This window comes from Schistocerca americana, chromosome 11 (genome assembly GCF_021461395.2).
Source record: "Schistocerca americana isolate TAMUIC-IGC-003095 chromosome 11, iqSchAmer2.1, whole genome shotgun sequence".
Lineage (NCBI taxonomy): Eukaryota > Metazoa > Arthropoda > Insecta > Orthoptera > Acrididae > Schistocerca > Schistocerca americana.
The window spans coordinates 55,186,459-55,207,971 of record NC_060129.1 but is presented as its reverse complement, the minus strand read 5'-3'; the positions used below and the strand labels follow the sequence as shown (position 1 = coordinate 55,207,971).

Below are 21,513 nucleotides of genomic sequence, written 5' to 3'. Positions count from 1 at the left end.
AGACGTTGAAAGGACTAAAAAAATTCCTCTCTTGTTCTTACACTGAGAATTTTTGTATCCTTACTTGTTAGAACAACATGGTCTATCTGAAACTCACGTAAAGCAGAGTTCAGAAAATTCGATTTTTGTAGCTTCTTCGCAGGTTTAAAGTGTGTGGGTGTGATTTTTATCTCATTTTCCCACCTTTATCTCACCATTTTCATATATTCTCTTTTGAACTCCTGTTTTCCAAAATTTTTTTGTTGGAACATACGCATGCTTGACAATGGCACATCCCACCAGTCAGACATTGAAGCAATTCAGTGGCATGCTTCTAGATTTGCAATTATTAGCTTTCATTAGCACACATATGTTATGGATATGGTTCAGATACTGAAACAGGAATCCTTGGAGGGCAGATGACATTCTTTTTGAGTCAATGTTGAGAAAATTTAGGGAACTGGCATTTGAAGCATACTGCAGATGTAAATGTTGATCAGTGTATATTGTAAAGGAAACATAATGAAAGTTTGTGTGTCTGATTTGTACACTAATATTTGCCTATAATGCATCAAACTTTGTGTATCCTCCGTAACTGTCAGAGATAGACAGAGCTTTATTTTTCTGTTTACTGTTTTTTTCATCTAGTATCTTTTGTTAATTCTGAAATCATCTGTTTGTGTATACTGAAACAGAAAACTATTAATAGGATTTAGTGATTGTAATATTCTAGAAGAGAGTTTAGATGTGTAATAATAAATTGTGAGTTTTGACATAACAATGGGAGGAGATCAATTATGTAAGGTTGCTGTTGGGTATAATACAGTCATGGATGGTGAACTTGTAAACATGGACAACTACTTTTTCCTGGTGCATTGGGGATTGTAAAGATAGTGGACGAAATGGAATTAAAATTTATGCATTCCAGATTAATTTTCCACACAATAGCACGAAGGCAGCAACATTGAAATGATGCAGAGGCACGTTTACTAATGGAAGATTTTATGAAGCACAATGCCAACAACTAAGTTAATAGTCCAAGGTGTCGATCTACCTCTTATTGTGAACTGACGTAATGTGGGAAAATATCAGAGCAGTGACAGTAAAGGAACACATTTGCTAAATGAATTGATTTCAATATTGAACACATTCTCTAAAGTGAATACCATATGCAAAAACTACTATGCCTGTGCCCCATAGAAAATTATTATTACACCACGCATATACAACAGAATGAAGCCTAACAAACAAATGCTTAATTTGGGAAGAGAAAATGTGATGCAGGAACCAGTTATGCCAGATTCACTCTTTTTTTATATACCATATGCACTGTCCCTAGCATGATAATTTTTTTCCTTGACTGGTATGCTTGCACAACCACCAGATATCAATGTGCCTGAGGGTCTTTACAGACACCACAAAGACAAGAGAAATTATGGCTTCTATGGAGGCAAGAGATAGTTGCCTTTCCCTCGCTCTGCCTGTAAGCGGGAAAGGGAAGGAAATGACAAACAGTGGTGGAACATACCCACCGCCATGCACTGTACAGTGTCTTGCATAGTAAGTCTTCTGATTAGGTTTTTCAGTACTCTACCTAATATTCCCCAATATTAATTATGTCTTCTTCCTGTGAGAAGTTTATGAATCTAACCATCCGCTTTCTCTTACACAAAGTGGACAAAATTATTACCACAACATTTTATTTTACTGGATTAAATTTTATGCTTCATACAAGCAGACCTTATCGAAGCTGTAGTTTGGACCTGCTATGACTTCTACGGTGAGGTAATACATGGATTTATCTGCATAGGTCCTAGAGTTTTTCTGTGACTGACAAATCTATAAGTAAATCAGCATGTACCACTGAGGTAGCCATACTGTAACTATTCTAAGAACAATGTAGCAAGGGTGATCTATCACATACAAATTGTATCACACTTCATACCTTTGGCACCTTTGAAAATTTTTGGTTCAAACTGACAAATATCAATGATTCACTGAAAAGATGAATCATGTGCAATGTACTCTTCTGCAATGCATGAATCATAAGTTACTGAAAGGAAGAATATTTTTCAAATGATCTGCACTCTCGTGGTTTAAACGTATGCAAAATATTTAACATTCAGAAGGGTCACTGAAAATATGGTTAAACACATTGTTACAAATTCTGTTCAGATTCTATTCAGAACAATTATCAAATAACAGTTGCTAATCCACAATAAGTGGAATAGCACAACAGTACTGTAAAATTATTAATTGCACTTAGCTCAAGAAAACTCATAATCTATGCCTGCCTCACAGGAATGCATTCCTTACATTAAGCAATTACACAAATACATTTTTATCACCCTACATGGAATAAATCGGAGATGCAAATGCTTACAGTATTCTAAGCTTTACATACCTCCAAATTTAGTTCAGGATCCTCCTTGATAAAATCATTTGGATGAGAGATTCCCAAGTTATCTTCAAGACACTGAAAGAAAGAAAAAACTCTCAGTTAAAAATGCTTACAGCCTTCTGTACTTATGACATGGCTCTCAGTATTTCTTTTTTTTTTATAAATATGATACAAGTTTTCAGAGATTTGTATCACGCATACACAAAAAATTTAAAAAAATATATTTTAATGAGCAGCTATTCTGCCAACATGCATCTCCATAATTTCACACTGTGCCATACTGCACTAATTTTACACATAATCAGTCATTACATAGCGTATTTCACGGTGCTTACTGAGCCCTATCCTTCCTTTGGTAACCTGACAGTTTGCCCGTGGCAAGAAGAAGGAGGGTGTGCTTACTCCCTGTGCATTAACATAGGATTGGAAAGGCGGCGAGCCCAAGAACTACAATGAAATGAATACCCCTAGCTCCATACAGGCATTGATATATGTCAATGGGGACAGCTGAAAATATGTTCCCCGATCAGGACTTGAACCTAGGATCTCCTGCATACATGGCAGATGCTCTATCCATCTGTGCCACCAAGGACACAGATGATAGTGTAACTGCAGGGACTTATCTCTGGCATGCCTACCACGAGACCCACATTCCCAACCTATTGTCCCACGCTATATTCATAGTGCCCCTACCCACTAACTCATTACTCGCGGCTTTTTGCCAATTCCTGTTTGTGCAGCCACATAGAAGAAGATGGTCAAATGGCCAGTTAGCCCTTTCGGACATGTCTGAAAGAACAGGTACCATCTTCATATACCCAAGAACTACGAGTACAACTGTCACTTGAGACTCAAGCTGACATGTAATCGGATGGCATTTGTTGCTTCTGCCTCAACTTATTTTGAGAGTTTGTTTACGGACTTGTGAGTGAATGGTTAAGAGTTGAAGGCTGTGATTATAAAAATGGCTCTGAGCACTATGGGACTTAACATCTGTGGTCATCAGTCCCGTAGAACTTGGAACTACTTAAACCTAACTAACCTAAGGACATCACACACATCCATGCCCGAGGCAGGATTTGAACCTGCGACCATAGCAGTCGCGCGGTTCCTGAAGAACCGCTAGACCACTGCGGCCGGGGCTGTGATTATAAAGAGGTGTTGAGAGTTATAGTAACTGGTATTTATAGAAGAAAACGAACAAAACATGTCCACGTTTTTCGATCCAGTGAACCGATGTGGCTGAAGAGAAACTAAAGGTAAATATTTTGTAGTTCTCCAAAAATTTTCAAAATGGTTGACAGCAATTCCTGGAAAAGACAATCTGACTCCGAGTTGTTTTGTGTGAGATTCACATTTCAGTGAGGAACAACAAATGTTTATCGTCAGTAAATAAGTTGAAATTGTAAGACAAGGGCGGTCTTTTAAAACCAGAGCGGCTCAGTGGTTCCTCGTGTATTTCCCAGTTTACTGAAATATCTGTCGAAAATATTACACAAAAGAAAATTGTCCGTCAAGCACTCCCTAAAGGGAAGCTGTGGAAGGAAGACAGTAAACAAGCTGCAGTTTCAATGTCTGCCAGTGCTTCTTCTGCTAAAGGAAAATGTAGGGTGCAGATCAGTGCTGAACGGAGTAGTAATCACATGAAAACAATGTTGATGTGCCAGAAACTGGAAATTGTCCGATTAAGTGATAAATTAAGGACAGCAAATGCCAAAATCAATCTCTTCCAGAAGCAAGTCTCAGATGAAAACCATAAGATGGCTCAGTCGAATGTCCTACATCACTGTACACTCTGTAAAAACAGAAAATCATATTTGCCACCATGTTAAAGAAATGCCAATTTAGAAACAGCAAGAGAATGCACTATGTGATGTGATAATGAATTTACTCTGGATAGCATGCCCTTGAAAATTAGAAGCTCAAAGGATATAGACATGGTTTGAGGCACGCATTGTTGCAACAACGTTCTGAAACATCTCCAAAAGTAAATAATCTCAATTGCTCATGTAAAATTAACCAAGAGGCTGTAGAACAATTAAGAATTATTTTCGGAAACGGCAAAATGAAAACAAAGACATGCTGATTTTTGATGAAGTAAAGCACAAGGAAAGCTACATTTCAATAACACTTTGCTGAAAGTTTGTTTCGTCAATTTATGGGTATATACTTCAGACAATTGTAGTAATAACTTTGCCTATCATTGCTCTGGTGTTGCTATCTGTTGCTCTGATGCATAATCGTATTCACCCTATTTTAGTATACTCGAGTCACAATGCCACCCCCAGTGATGTCTAGCATATATTGATTCAAGTCATTATCCAGCTAGAGCAAGCCAGAATGACACTTATTGCATTCACTTCTTATGGCGCAGTACACAACTGAATAAAAAGGTCCAGCAGTGTCTAGGAATTACTGGCATAAAAAATAAAGTTCCTTGCTCAACATCAAACACAGTTGTCAAGACCGGAAGAATATGGGCATTTTCGTACGCTATTCGTGTCATAAATTGAATAAAAAGTGGTTGATGTGATAAAAGTGATGTACTTTTTAACGATGGCATAATCAACTACAATTATCGACCAGATAGTTCTCCAGAATCAACAGGATTATTCATTAGATAAATAAATAACTTAGTGGACACACTTATATTCTCTTGGTGATGCTTTGCACAAAACACACAGGCTCACAAAAAGTTAATGAAATGGGGAGGCATTCTATCTATACAGTAAAAGCTTTTGTTCTGAAAGAACACACTGGCGCTAAGAGTAACCACTAATAGTACCTTCGAAATACCTAAATACTTATGGAAAAGAGGTTGCATTTCTCTCCCAGCAGCAGCATCATTTCGGTATCTCTACGTCTCCGAGTTGAAAATCGTCACCCATCAGCAAGACTACTTCTGCTCGGACAAGTTACAATTTGCTTGCCAGTACATTCCTGTAGAACTTTCATTGTCTCTTGCAGAAACTGAACATAAATGTCAATTTTCGTTGACGTTTTACGTGAGACAAACACATATGTTAGCTGGATATTTGCAACAAAAGCACTAATACAGGGTTTTGCAGCAGAAAACTTATTTGAAAAAAACCCTCTGTATTCCATATAGTATCTAAGATCCACAATGTAAGTCAGTCTGCTGATTTTTCCATTGTAACACATACTTCTGTGGGTCACAAGCAGACCAACTGACATCTCACGGCAGATCTACTGAACTAGGACAGTCAGCACGTTTCCTCTTCTACTCACTATCGTTTGCCTGCAGTTACAGTGTCGTTTCCTGCATCCACTGAACGACTTTTCCTTAATATTTAATTAAATCCCCTGTGTATTTCATCCTGTTTGCATTTGTAATGCTAACACTTTCTCATGCTCACAGCTCTGGTTTGAATATTTTCTGGCATATGACACTGTTCCAACAATGTCATTTCCAACACTTTTTGTTTTTTCTCTCTGTCCAGACATCAGAGTCTCAGAATGGACCAAAGATGATAGAGATGAGATTTTCTCTCAGTTGTGTTTACAATACTTAAGAACTCTGTTTATAAACCAACCCTGGGGCTGTAACTAATATAAGCCTAAATTTTAGTATTGCTGGACACACTACATTAAGTAACAATCATTTTCATAGTTTCAGATTTTTGAATGTACTAATGCTGCCTCATTTAATATCCAGCTGTAAGTTTGTGCCCACACATCAAAACTTCTCTAGGGTTGTAAATCAAATTCCCAGTATGCACTGGGTCACTTTGCACCACTCCTGAGGGAAGAGTCAACACATCTGGCTTCTTAGCGTTTTGGACTACAAACCTCACTTATTTCATGTGCCCTATCAAGTTGGGATCCTTGCTATTTCCATTAATCTGTCAAATATTATGTTGAGCATTCATGGTGACACGTAGAATCTTGTCCCAAATCAGTACGCATTTTAAATGTACAGGTCATCATCTCTCTCATATCTGTACCTTTGCTCTTGTCCCTGTCTGTCTCCTCAGTACACCCACTAACTTTTCTGGATTTCTACACTCCCTCACATTGTTGTGTAACCTCTGTCTGTGACCATTGTCCTGTGATGGAAAAATCTATAAACACTGAAGAAATGTGTTAGTTAAATTCCTAGCACTTCTCCCATTGTCTCGTAATATGGAGGCTCATTGAAAAGTAATGCTGCCGAATATTTTTATTCTGTTCTCAATATCAGTTGAGGAATTACTTATCATGCACATTACATGGTCGAATTCCCATTTCACTGACAACTTCCAACACTACTATTATGCAACTTTGAATTGTAGTGTGTAACATTGCAGTGTGTAATGGAACTATGTCATTGCATGAGAAATAGTGTGTTCTAGTCAAGTTTGTAAATGTCAAAATGGGCCTTCAATTGAATCCACAGAAGAACGAATGCAGTGCATTGTTTTCACTATATCAACGTCAGTAATGTCCAAACATTCAGTTGTCCACACTCATAATGAAACAGACGGAGCCGCTAACCTCAGCTCAAAGTGGACGGCTGCATAGGCCAACACTTAAAGACATCTTTGAGGAATTCAGTCTTATAGTGATGAAGTGGTGCAAGTAGAGGTGAGGCTGTGGCTCCATCAACAGAGTTGAACAGCCTACTGTGACAGTATCAATGAACTGATCACTCACTGGGAGAAATGATTTCATTGCCAATGTGGCTTTGTTGCGACATAAATATCTAGAGATGAAGAATAAACATGTAGAATGTTTATGAAATTTTATCCAAAAATCTGTATACGTTTTCACATAAATTTGTAGGCATTACTTTTCAACATGCCATCATAAATGTGGTTAAAAGGTCACATTGCTACCCACTAACATCCAATTGCTTCTACAGTTAAACTGTGCATGCCACTTTATAGCATGTGTCTGAGTATTTGTGATACCAATAGAACTATTTTTCAACGGTTACCCCAACACAGAGGCAATATTGTAGAAACATCTGACGATTGCAAAAACAGTTTTGTAGTTCAGGTGCTTGTGAATGCAGTACTTGTTTAAACAGGTGTCAGGAAGCATATGTTTGAGCTCAAAAATCTCATTTAGACATTACGGTCATGTCGTTTGATACTGGAATAAACATGATGTCACAGTGTTCTTACAAAGTCCTGTGCAGATTGATGTATAGCATACACGAGATGATCAAAAAGTCAGTATAAATTTGAAAACTGCATAAATCACGGAATAAAGTAGATAGAGAGGTACAAAATGACACACATGCTTGGAATGACATGGGGTTTTATTAGAACCAAAAAAATACAAACCCTCAAAAATGTCTGACAGATGGTGCTTCATCTGATCAGAATAGCAATAATTAGCATAACAAAGTAAGACAAAGCAAAGATGATCTTTATAGGAAATGCTCAATATGTTCACCATCATTCCTCAACAACAGCTGTAGTCGAGGAATAATGTTGTGAACAGCATTGTAAAGCATGTCCAGAATTATGGTGAGGCATTGGCGTCAGATGATGTCTTTCAGCATCCCTAGAGATGTCGGTCGATCACGATACACTTGTGACTTCAGGTAACCCCAAAGCCAATAATCGCATGGACTGAGGTCTGGGGACCTGGCAGGCCAAGCATGATGAAAGTGGCGGCTGAGCACACGATCATCACAAAACGACGCGCGCAGGAGATCTTTCACGTGTCTAGCAATACTTTGTTTCTTTTTGATCTAATAAAACCCCATGTCATTCCAAGCATGTGTGTCATTTTTTACCTCTATCTACATTATTCCGTAGTTTATTAAGTTTTCAAATTTATACTGACTTTCTGATCACCCAGTAGTTCTCAAAAAACACACAATCTACCAGTTCTGAGCCACCTCCTTTGTGCTACTTCATTTGGATCCACTATGCACCACATAAAATGCACACAATTACACGCCATTTACAGTGCCTATTTGACATATATAACATTAAAATTGGTATTCTTTGGGCATGGGAGGGGAAGATACTTCTGACTGGTTTGATGTGGCCTGTCATGACTTGTGGTCCTGTGCCAATCTCTTCATCTCATAGTAACAATGATATCCACCTTCTTTAACTACTTGTTGGACATATTCCAATGTGTATTCCTTACAGTTTTTGCCCTCTACAGCTCCGACTAGTACCACAAAAGATATTCTCTGTTGTCTTCATATACACATCCTATTACAATGTCCCTTCCCATCAGTGTTTTCCGCAAGTGCCTTTTTTTGGTAATTTTATGGAGAACCTCATTCCAATTTCACCCAGTCATATCAGTTCAATTAATTTTGATCAGTCTTTTGTAATACACGTCTCAGATGATTCACTTATCTTTATTTCTGTTTCCCACCTCCAGCTAGCCAGTAATAATTCTAGCTGTTCTTGTTTTACAAAGCTAGATACTATTACTAAAAACAGAAAGATATACAACACAAAGATATATAACTAAAAGACAGTATGTCCACTTTCGGCATGTATAACAGGAGCAAGGCATCATGGCGTGGAAGCGATGAGCCTTGGTAGGTCTTTGAAGGGAGGTTTTTTTGGGGAGGGGAGGACCAATGAGGTCTGGAGCTATGTTCAATCACATCCCAGATGTATTCGATTGGGTTCAGATCTTGCGAGTTGGGGGAGAGGGAACCAGCACATCAACTGGAACTCACCACTGTGTTCCTCTAACCACTCCATACCACTCCATCACACTCCTGGCCTTGTAACATGTTGCATTATCTTGTTGAAAAATGCCAGTGCTGTCACGAAACATGACTTACGAAGTGGCGTATGTGGTCTGCTATTAGGGTATGATACCCCTTGGCCATCACTGTGCCCTGTCGAAGTTCCATTGGATCCATGGATGGCCACATTAATGATCTCCAGATCATAATGGAGCCGCCACCAGTTTGTGTCTGTCCCATTGTACAGATTTCAAGACAAGGAACTGCTCCCAAGGAAGACAACAGATCTGCACCCTCCCACTGGCATGATGAAGGTATCGGGGTTCAGCAGACCATGCGACACACTGCCACTGTGCCAACATTCAGTGCCAATGGTCACCTGCCCATTTCAGTCGTAGTTGCTGATGATGTGATGTTAACACTGGCATGTTCAAGGGTAATAGCCTGCAGAGGCCATTCAGCAGTGTTCTGTGCACTGTGTGTTCAGACACACTTTTCTCTGCCCAGCATTCAAGTCTAATGTTAGTTCTGCCACAGTTTGCTGCCCATCCTCTTACCAGTCTGCCCAGCTTATGACATCTGACATCTGTAATGAGGGCAGGCCACCCAGCTCCATGATGTCTGGATGTTGTTTCACCTTGGTTTTATTGCAGCACTCATCAAACATCTGACAAGTCATAAAGTTTCCGAAATGCTCGTGCTGAGCCTCTGGGCTATCACAATCTGCCCTTAGTCAAACTCAGATCACACACCCTCCCCCTTCTACACAGAGAGGATGCTCACTGATACTACATGTACAATGCATGTGTGACAAGCAGCCATTCCTTGCCAGGTGACGCTGTTATCGCCTGGATGGATTTATATTGATACTATGGCAGAGGATGGGAAAAAGCAAGTATTAAAAAATAGTTTTAACGGTATATATTTACTGTTTTTTAAATGGAATGGGTTAAAATCAAATATTAAATGCTTGTACCACATGTAAGTGCAATACACTAGTATTATCAGATAAATTATATACCAGGGGTGTGTGGATATGCAACAGGGTGAAGAGTGGATGTGTTGAGTGGAAGCACAATGGAAAGTAAGTTGCAGGAAATTACCCACTTTCGTAACAGCACTGTTACAAAAATTAAAAGCAGGACACTCTGTGAAGTTATGCCCATGGCATGGGCATAGGGGAGGTGGAGGGGGAGAGAGGGAGGAAGATGGAGGGGGAGGAGAAGCGTGAAGGTGTTTCACCTCTTTTCCACATGTGTTAACACTTCATTAATAATGGTAATAAAAGTAACATATGGACGAAATCTGTGTGAATGTCTATACTGTTCTACACTGGTAGAGGGCGAAATTGTCTGTGTCATCCAGTACAGCAACTAAAATGTTCTTCCAGGGAAAACAACTTCCCCCACTACAACTGTCACTCGATTTTCAGTTTACATACAGTCTATACCTCCCCAGCGTTTCCTGTGCAGTCCTCTTCTGTAAGTAGACAAAATAACCTCACTCAGCTGGCATTTATACATGGTGATTTATTCCACTGTGTGCAAACACTAGGGATTGATTGATAAGACGATACAGAACATAGAAGGTCTAATGAACTTATGTCCAGAATGCATGGTTTCCATGCTAGAGACCATTTATTTAATCATACATTGTTACAGAGACTGCGGCCTAGTATGTGCTGTACCAAGCTGCCACAGTTGCAATAAGTACTGAAATAGTTTCCATGTGGCTCACTGCATGTGAGTATGTGCTGCAGCACGTTCTGTCTCACATTTCGGCAAGCTGCACCTAAACAGTGTCAAAGGCAGCATGAATACGTTGCTGCAATGTCTCCACATCTGGAATGGACTCTGTGTATACAATACTTTTGAGATAACCAGAAATTGTATGGGTTGAGATCTGGTGAATGAGCAGGTCATGCAACTGCCCCCCTCCCCCCCCCAGTCATATACATCGACCAGTGGAGACAACTGTGATGGGTCTAGGCATCAACAGTGAAGTGGGCTGGAACACCATCATATACAGCCACATAATCCTTTGTTCCATTGATCATGATGATTCATTGTCACCATACCATGGGGGCTCTGCATACTGTCCCATAGATGACCGTTACGAAAGCTGAAGATACCACTGAGCATAAAGGTGACCATCTGGGAATAGGATGGATGAAAAATCTTAGAATTGTGGTTGTCTGGTGAAGGGACTAGAGACGGAACTGCTCCTGATGTGGAAAATCTGTCACTAGCAAGCAAGCCCTGTTGTCTTAAGAGTTAATGGTAGCAACAATTGTCATAGAGAATGTTCCACATGGTCATCTGGGTTACACTGTACTGGCAGGCCGACTGTCTGGAACTAACACAGCAATGGCCTTCCACAGTGTTAACTACATTTTCCTTTAAGTCTGGTGTCTGCATATTTTGGGTACGTCCTTCATGATTTCCTGCTTCCTGAAGCAACCCTGTCTTAGATAGTGAAACACTGTTGGAAACATTGAATGCTGTGATTGTTATTGGTGGGGATAGGTCTCCTGATACAACCCTGCTAGCCGTCGCCATTCGCCTTTCTGTAAGGAAACATGTTTGCAAGCTCTCAATACGAATATCGAATGATTGTGTACAATGCTGTATCACATCCACTACAAGGTGAGTGGATAAGAGAAGTGAATCGGAGACATTACCAATTACTATGGCAGGAGAGGATCCTATGGCATGATGTAGGAAACCATGCATACAGTAACTGTGGCTGGATGGTACAGTACATATTAGACCACAATCTATGAAACAATGTATGATTTAATAAATGGTCTCTGGCATGGAAATCATGCATTTCTGGACATAAGATCTTTTCTCTTTTATATCCTCTCATCAATCAATTCCTGGAGTTTGTAAATGGTGGAAAAAGACACCCTATATAGTGTTGTTATTTTCAGATTATTAATTCAATATTCACTGCTTGTATTATGTGAGCTATTGTGTAAAATACAAGCCTGAAAGCAGGGCTGAGAAGTACTTAGTTTATAAATGTGATTGTGTTGGTGGGAAAGGGGCTGAATTGGTAAATGTGTCACTTTGTTGCTGTCTACTGTTGAAAGCATGTTGTAAAGCTGTGTAATTAAGTTGCTGTCACTTGGTGAATTAATGATTTATCAGACAGGTACTGCAGGTCTCTCACTATTAACTGTGTGTTGGTGACTCCTAGCAAACAGCTCCAGGTGGTGTTGGCTTTGGTCAAACAGCTTGAGGCTGTTGCCAATGGGCATCACTATGGAAGACTAGACATCTACTATGTCCCACACGTCCACCCAATTGGTCCACTACTGTGGCCCTCCTCTGAACTGCCTGCACTGGAGGTGACCCATCACCTACAGTCAAGTGGTAGGTAACTCCAGCAAAAGAATTTCTGAGGGGCTGATCAGAGTTCCACCACAGATAGCACGACAAACAAGTTCTGGGTGCTGTTTGTGGCTGACAAAATCCCTGAGCCAGATGAAGGCACTCTTTTCCAGAGCAAGCCACTCAGCCCACAAGGTCTGGGCATTCACAGAGAGGGGGTTTACTGGTAGTTGGGAGTTCCAACATTAGGGGATATGGCTGCGGAAGAGGGGAAGGAATCCATTGTGCACTGTGCACATATAAGGAGGAATTTTGGAAGGCATTATCCTAGATGGGGAATGGGTGTGTCCAAATATCATGAAAAACAAAGGGTGCTGCCAAGTGCAGGTAGTGGCTCATGTTTTAACTAAAAAGATGTGTTGCATTGGATTGGAAGAGATTCTCTATGGTTTTGAGTGGCTAGCTGAAGTAGTAAAGACCAAGATGAAGGCAGAGATTGCCATCTGTAGCATCGTATACATAACTGACTGTGGTCCTTGGGTACAGAGACCAGTGGATGGCTTGAATCAGGGGTCCAGATGGTTCTGCATCCATGTAGGCTGAAGATTCCTTGACTTGCACCATAGGGTGGTGGGTTTCTGGGTTCTGCTTAATAGGTCAGAGCTCCACTATACACAGGAAGTGGCTACACAGGTAGTGGGACCTGTGTGATGGGAACTGGGCAGTATTTTTAGGTTCCTGTGGAAGGAACATGTTCTTGCAAACTGCTAGTGAGTAAGTTCAGATAACCAGCATATGGAACAGACTGTAGAACGATATATTGCCACCAACATATATCTCACAAGGTTTATATGGAGCCATATAGACAGTCAATTCTCCATCATTCCAGTTGCAAGTGGGACACAATGTTAATGATCATTGGTGGCATAAGGTATCCTCCATCATGCACTATATGTTGGCTGAAGAAATATATATCTAGTTATAGATAAATGTGAAGACTTGAGGGCTCTACCAAATAGTGACTAAAAGCATCATCTATTGGCTAGCAGGATTCAAGCTAGATTGGCTTGTAACCCTCTCAAAACTAACTCAAGGGGTCTGCTCCTCGGATTACTCAAAAGGAAATCCCTTTTGACATGAGTTGGCATCGGCTTGCTCAGGAGTCACCACACATGGTGAAACCAGTTAGGTTTCTGTTAATAACTTGCCTAACAACATGATTTTACGTAGTTGGCAAGAGGGGATATCTTCATTGCTTGAAGAGCAGCAAATTTATACTTCCAAACGAAAAGAATATTAATGAACAAAATTAATTTTCCTACACCACTTATTTTGTTGAGTGGTACTTAAGTAAATAAATAAGTGAAATCAAAGTGAAGTAGAAATTAGAAAATAAACGAAAAACTTGGTATAGTTTAGAGATTTACATACTGGCAAACAGCGGGCAGATCAGAAGAGACAATGACCGTGAAGTCAGCAAGTTCAGAAGCCATCGCCCTCCCCACATAAGCAGACGCTGTCGATTCAGCTGTCAGGGCATCGCCCGACCGGCTCAGGTGTTTCTCAGTTGTCACATGTGAGCAAAGGCCCCCGCCTATATTCCAAGAGTCGATGACCGACGTTAAGAAGATTCTTCGAGAAGCTTTTCAACATGACCGAAGAGGCAATGACCGTGAAGTCGTTCACCTCCAGTGAAGTGAAGTGAATTAATACGTGAGATGCAGTGGACCCGACAAAGAGTAGCAGTAGTTTTTAGTCAGTTTCGGTGCTGAAGACTGTCATGCAAGAAGAGACTACATCGTACACAGACGCACCAAGTCCGCCGCTGCAATAGAATAGCAAGCAGCAGCCTCGGCGCCAGAAAACAGGGGTTAAAAGGTATTTGAAGTCTGATTTTTAGGTACCCAGGTGACTCGTGACGACGCGAAGGAGACGGTCTCACATCAGCAGGCACCTGTGAGCTGGGATGAAGATCTGACAGCCGAAGACTGGCAAGCGGGAGTCCGTTTTTCGAGTCCGGGACACTGGCGTTCCCCCGCCGCGCCGCTCCGCTGGCCGACGCACAACATACGCGGCCGCTTAGAGAAAAACACTGGGACGCCACATCCAAGGTATTACCCTCTGATGCACGACTTCGCTCTCAATAATCAAACGGGCCACCTCGCGTTGCGCATCTCCAGTCAACTAGGCAGGACGGTGACACGAGATACACACTGCCACGCCTAATCAGACGCCGCCGCTGCCGCTCTCCGAGCCAGAACATCCAGTAAGCAAAGAGTTGTATAAAACTTTCACTAAAAGTTATGTAAAAATGCTGTTTCATTCTACCTCATACCCGAGCCAAGGAAGAACCCAACCTGCCCACATGTTGTTAAGAGAGAAAAATTAATTTCTTTATTATTTTCGCCTTGACATAATGCTTTAGAATCGAAGGACCTCTGCAGTAATGCTCATCCTGACAACTGACTAGCATCAAAAGAAAAAACCCAGTTACATTTAGTGTCAGAACTACTACATTTGGTATCAGAGAAAAAAAAAACCTTGGCTCAATACGAGGTGTGAATGACAGTCACTAAATGTCCACAGTTAATATTGTTTAATGTGTGAAAGCATAGAGGTTTGCGTAGCAGTCTTAATATTTCTTTATTCAGAAGTGTATTTTCTCTCATAATTTTAAGAGTTTGTTGAAAATATTTCAGCATCTTTTTCATTCAGTGTAGTAAGATTGTGTAACTAATAGTTCGTAAAATGATGACACGAAATCGTACAAAGTCAGAGTCAGCACCACAAGAGGTTTCCACTGAGGAAGCTTTTCAGAGCTAGTTAATCAAATAGTACAGCTTAAAAATGATAGTAATACAACATTTAAACAGTTGAGTGAGGTTAGGCAAACCAGTTCAATCCCTCCCACCCTAGATTCCTCAGCAGCAGCCTTAGTAACTCCTGGACCCTGGATCGGCTGTTATGGATACCTCGGACGTCCCTTCCTCCCCGCCGCTAGCGGTTGATACGCCCAGTTCCTCTTCCCACTGCCGCCCACCTTGGCACCGTCCGGGGCGTTTCCACCCGTACGCGCAAGTTTCACGGAGGAGGGATCTGGTACCGCACCCCATGGAATTTGAATCCGCAGCAGACATCATGGACGTTGAAGACCCATAGCGGTCTCTGCACCATCGCGCCTTGAGCTGTGGTGGCGCGCGCCTCCTGGCCCGCTTTTAGTGTGTGAGCGCCACAGTGCAACACGTGGTCCCAGTGGCCAATAGCGGTGCCCCCGATAGCGTACTTAAACGCCGGCCACTCGCTCAGCCAGTCAGTCTAATCTCGCTTATGTCGGTTTACACCTCGCTTTGCACTAGACTGCTTACTTCCTGTTTCCTTGTGACTCTGTTGTTCGGTCTTCTTGTATTCGTTCCGTCCTACGTTGGTCATGTCCGTCCTCTTCAGTTGTGTTGTTGTTCTCGCACCACTCCACGGGTCCCACCGCGCCTTCCATTCTTGTTACCCCGCGACCGTCCTGGTCGCAGTTAAAACAGGATCCAGATTGCTTGGGTTGTTAAGCAACCACTAAAATCAGACATTTTATGTTCTATTGCATGTCGTGCCCCAGGGTGATTACTTTGCTCTTTGGTCACTGTTTGGTGGTAGCCATTCATTCTGCTGGGCAGCTGGCTGGTAGTCATATCAATCAATATAAAAAGCTGTGCAATGACTGCAACAGAGGCAGTAAATGACATGACTGCTATCACAGGTAGCCAGCCTCTGATGGGATTGGACAAGCCTGACAGGACGGCAATAGGAAGTGCTGTGTGGGTGGATTGGGCAGGTCTTGCACCTAGGTCTTCCACAGGGATCATATCCCTGTGGTAAGGGGCTGAAATTGGCAGTAGCATGGACTAAGATGCTGTAGAGTTTGAGAGGGTGACAGAACACCACTTTAGGGGGAGTGAGAAACATCTTGGTTAGAATGTCCCTCATTTCAGGGTGGAATGAGAGTTAATCAAACCCTGGCGAAGAATGTGGTTCTGTTGTTGAAGTCCATGGTGATATTGGGTGACGAAGGTGGCACACCTTTGTTGAGCACTGGGGTTGTGGAAGGGTTGACTTGTGTGGGATATGGCATGGGAAATCTGTTTGCAGACAGAGTCTGGGAGATAGTGCCTGTCTGTGAAGGTCTCTGCACGACCTTAGTATACTAGCAAGGGAGTAGCTGTCAGTTCAGATATGGTGTAATGTTGGGATTTTTTGGTGTGGAAGGATTGGCAGCTGTTGAAATGCAGGTACTGATGCTGGTTGATGGGTTTAATGTTGACAGATGTGTGGATGGAGCCACCAGGGAGTAGGGGGTCAGCATCTAGGAAGGTAGCATGCTGGGTCGAGGAGTACCAGGTGAAGCAGATTGGACAGAAGGTGTTGAGGTTGTTAAAGAATAAGGATAGGATGTCTTGGTCCTGAGTCCAGATCATGAAGATGATGTCTGTGAACCTGAACCAAACCAAGTGTTTACAGTTTTCAGAGGGTAGAAAGTTTCCTCTTGATGGCCCATAAACAGGGAGGGTGCCATGCAGGTGCTCATGGCTGTGCCGCAGATTTGTTGGTATACTTTCTCCTCAGAGTAGTAGTAGTAGTAGTAGTAGTAGTGTTGTATTTTAGGATAAATTAATAAGGTCTATGAGAAATGAGGTGGGTTGGAAGACTGAAGGACAGTGGGAGAGGTAGTGTTCAATAGTGGCATCAAGAGTGATGAGTACAGATCTAGGAGGCAAAAGAACGTGGATGACTCAGAGTTGCTGAGGAAAGTGGGTGGTATCTTTTACATGGGAGGCTAAATTTCAGACAAGGTTGGAGGTGTTGGTGAAATTAGGGCTGAAATTCTTTCAGGGGGAACACAAAACCAGCTACTATGGAGCAGCCAACAGTCGTGGACACTCCATTGTAGCATTTTATTGCACTCCAACTGAAAAGGGTTTTGTAGCCTGTATTCTAGCCTCTCGTGGCAATGACAGCAGCCACTTCCTTCACCAACTCATCCACTACCTCATTACTCATAATTTTTACTAATTTTATCCTAACACACAACCACGACTACTCTGTTTGGAAGGTACACAAATGTATCTGTACCAAAGCTGTGGGCACCCAGCATGGCACCCTCTTATTCCAACCTGTTTATGGACTATCTAGAGGAAAATTTCCTAACCAATTATATCCCCCAAACCCCTAGTCTGGTTCAAGTTTATTGACAACATCTTTATGATCTGGGCTCAGAGGCAAGACACCCTCTCCTCTCATTCCTTCATAACTTCAGCACCTACTCTCCCAACAACTTCACCTGGTCCTCTGTATCCAGCATGCCGCCTTCCTAGACACTGACCCCCTTCTCTCTGATAACTCCATCCACACATATGTTCACATTAAACCCACCACCCACAACCAGTACCCGCTTTTCAATAACTGCAGAACTTTCCACACCAAAAAATCCATCCCTTGATGTGTGGCTACCAAGGGACAGCATATCTGTAGTGACAATAACTTCCTCACCCAGTATGCCAAGGTTTGCAAAGATCTTCACAGGTAAACACTATCCCACAGAACAAATCTCAGAGAGCTGAAAGGAGTACCTAAAGATTTAGTATCTAATAAGCTGAGAAAGGGCGAACTGTCTTTTCCGTGTAAAGATAATGTACTAGCAATGAAATGGAAGGGTAAGATGGATGTGTATATATTGTCTACAAGGCATCAGGCCACATTTGGTATGCATACTAAGAAAAATGGGTCTGGTAATGAAACCACTTCAGGTACTGGATTACAATCTGAATAAAATTGGAGTGGATATCGGATACCAGTGCCTGCAGTACAATCCATTCCATTCCATTCCAGAACAGAACAGAACAGTGAAATGGTGGCGAAAATTATGTTTCCATCTGCTGCTGAGGGGAGTATCAAATGATTTTTGGCTATACAATGCAGTGCACAACAAGAAACTAACAATAACAGAATTCATAACAATGATTGCAGCTCAGCTTGTTGAAGATGATACGCTTTAAGTCATACAAAGGAATGAAGGAACTGTAGGTCAACTGACAAAGAGACATTTTTTGCAGCACATACCTCCAACTACAAAGAAATATGCTGCTCGTGTGTGTCACGTGTGCAGTGCCAGGAGTAAGAAAGAGAATGGCAAAGCTTCTCACAAAGAGACATGGTACAAATATGAACAGTATGGTGTTTCACTCTGCCTGGAACCTTGCTTCAAAATTTTCCACACTAAAAAACAATATGATTCTGTGTGAAATTTGTATGCAATTATTGTAGACTGACAGAAAGATGTTATGTAGTGCCATAATATTAGTTAAAAATAAATGACAATTGCATTCTCTTATCCATATGACTTTTCTAAACTGTTTAAAACACATATGTGATTTCTATAACTGTACCTTAGAGCTGTGCATTCCAAAGTAGTTTCTTTTGCACAGCATTAAAGATGAAAAGTGCAGCTTCAAAATGGTGCCAAATTTGCCACAATCCAAAAAAAATATCTGATGCAGTGATTATCTAAATATTGAAAAAATTGCCTGGTTTCTAGGGATAGGTACATAAAGTAGGCCTGGTACTGAGGGTGTTAATGTCTAAAACAACTTGTCGGCATTCAGGTGACATTATAAAACTTAGCTATTTCAACAGACATTTTTAAGGAAAAAACATCAAGATTGCATTTGTCTGTGCAACAGTCATTTTACACAGCACAACTCAGCTAAGAAGTATGCCATATATTAACAGAGCTCTTTAGAGGTGTTTGGATATATTGCACTGTTTTGTAAATTAGTGTAACACAGTTCACATTTAGGGAAAACAGAACTAACATGTAGCTATTCCTGTGTATGAAGCAATCAGCATTACACCATCTGTATGACAGCAGCTCTCCATTATATTCCAGCAACCTAAACTAAAAGAGACATAGTTTATCTACAACCTGTTACTGTCACTGGAATTGACATGGTGGTCACTTGACCAAAACTGGTTTATTATAAATAAATAAATACATATCATGACAGCTCATAGTTGTTTTGTAACACTGTTCTTCAATTCTGGAGCCCATTAGCAAACTTAAAAAAATCCAGTTCTGAATCGTATTACATCACTATACAATTTCTCTATCAAAATTTTCTATTGCTTTGAAATATTCATTGGAAAAGTTAACTTAGTTATTTACTTACACAGTGACTAGCAACTGGGCATTTCACCGCCTTTAAAAAAACATCCCCTTTTTTTTTTTTTTTAAGAAAGGAAAATCACATGTATCAGTGCACACAACAGCATTATACTTGACGTTTTCATGGTGTCACATTCAGTTATTGTCAGTTCGTGTATCACTTCCCTAAACTTTAATGAAATGTTACTAAGTAAATAACTCTGGGGTAACACAAAGTTATTATTAAATTATGATGATATCCTAAGTTAAAGTAAATAAATGTGATCTATGACTTACCGCATCATCTGTTATGCTCAATGGATCGTACTCATCAAGACAATCATTCTCAAATGCTGAGCCCTGCACAATTTGAAGACCATTAATAGAAAAATTGAAAAAAAAAAAGAATAAATTAAGTATACAGAATTGAATACTGTGGCTCTAAACAAAACACTAGCCTAACATTCTCATTATTATACATTGGAAATTAAGTACGTTGCATAAACAATAGCATAAGATGGATCTCCACTAAATGTAGGTGGGGAAGTTAAATTTGGATTGCACTGCCAAAAGCACATGCTGAGATAATCTAACAATGTATTCTGTACTAAATAATGTTAGTCCCATAAATTAGCTACATAATTTAAATAATGTAACATCACCCACTTGATAATCCACACCTAACTATTTTTTGTACATTATAGAGAATTTGTGGTCAGTGCTATATTTGCAGCATAAAAAGAATTTAATGTACTTATGATACTGGTAATTACCCACTATTTTTTGTCAAGACCACACTGTGGAATGTTACATATATATGACTGTAACATTTGAACAGAACATCAGACTGCATCACATAAAGAGAAACTGTACAGATAGGTTGGCGGGATATAAAAATGTTTTCCCTCAAAGATTAGATTAGATTAAATTTTCCTTCCACAGACCCAAAAAATGAGATGATTCTCACGGGCATGGAACATGTTGAAGTATAACATGAAACACTTGAATGTAATATGTACAACCCAGATCATTTGTCAGGAGATTGTTGAAATACGTAAATACACTCCTGGAAATTGAAATAAGAACACCGTGAATTCATTGTCCCAGGAAGGGGAAACTTTATTGACACATTCCTGGGGTCAGATACATCACATGATCACACTGACAGAACCACAGGCACATAGACACAGGCAACAGAGCATGCACAATGTCGGCACTAGTACAGTGTATATCAACCTTTCGCAGCAATGCAGGCTGCTATTCTCCCATGGAGACGATTGTAGAGATGCTGGATGTAGTCCTGTGGAACGGCTTGCCATGCCATTTCCACCTGGTGCCTCAGTTGGACCAGCGTTCGTGCTGGACGTGCAGACCGCGTGAGACGATGCTTCATCCAGTCCCAAACATGCTCAATGGGGACAGATCCGGAGATCTTGCTGGCCAGGGTAGTTGACTTACACCTTCTAGAGCATGTTGGGTGGCACGGGATACATGCGGACGTGCATTGTCCTGTTGGAACAGCAAGTTCCCTTGCCGGTCTAGGAATGGTAGAACGATGGGTTCGATGACGGTTTGGATGTACCGTGCACTATTCAGTGTCCCCTCGACGATCACCAGTGGTGTACGGCCAGTGTAGGAGATCACTCCCCACACCATGATGCCGGGTGTTGGCCCTGTGTGCCTCGGTCGTATGCAGTCCTGATTGTGGCGCTCACCTGCACGGCGCCAAACACGCATACGACCATCATTGGCACCAAGGCAGGAGCGACTCTCATCGCTGAAGACGACACGTCTCCATTCGTCCCTCCATTCACGCCTGTCACGACACCACTGGAGGCGGGCTGCACGATGTTGGGGCGTGAGCGGAAGACGGCCTAACGGTGTGCGGGACCGTAGCCCAGCTTCATGGAGACGGTTGCGAATGGTCCTCGCCGATACCCCA

The 21,513-nt window shown here is 41.3% G+C and overlaps 1 protein-coding gene across 1 annotated transcript in view; it reads right to left on the bottom strand.

Moving 5' to 3' along the window:
* Positions 1-21,513, bottom strand: part of LOC124553232 (zinc finger protein 708-like) — a 121,342-nt gene that overhangs the window by 70,777 nt on the left and 29,052 nt on the right. Inside the window, exons 6-7 of the mRNA XM_047127122.1 lie at positions 19,869-19,931; positions 2,384-2,455 (exon numbers count right to left, since the gene is read on the bottom strand). Of these exons, the coding sequence (XP_046983078.1) occupies positions 2,384-2,455; positions 19,869-19,931 (135 nt within the window). The remainder of the gene's footprint in view (positions 1-2,383; positions 2,456-19,868; positions 19,932-21,513) is intronic.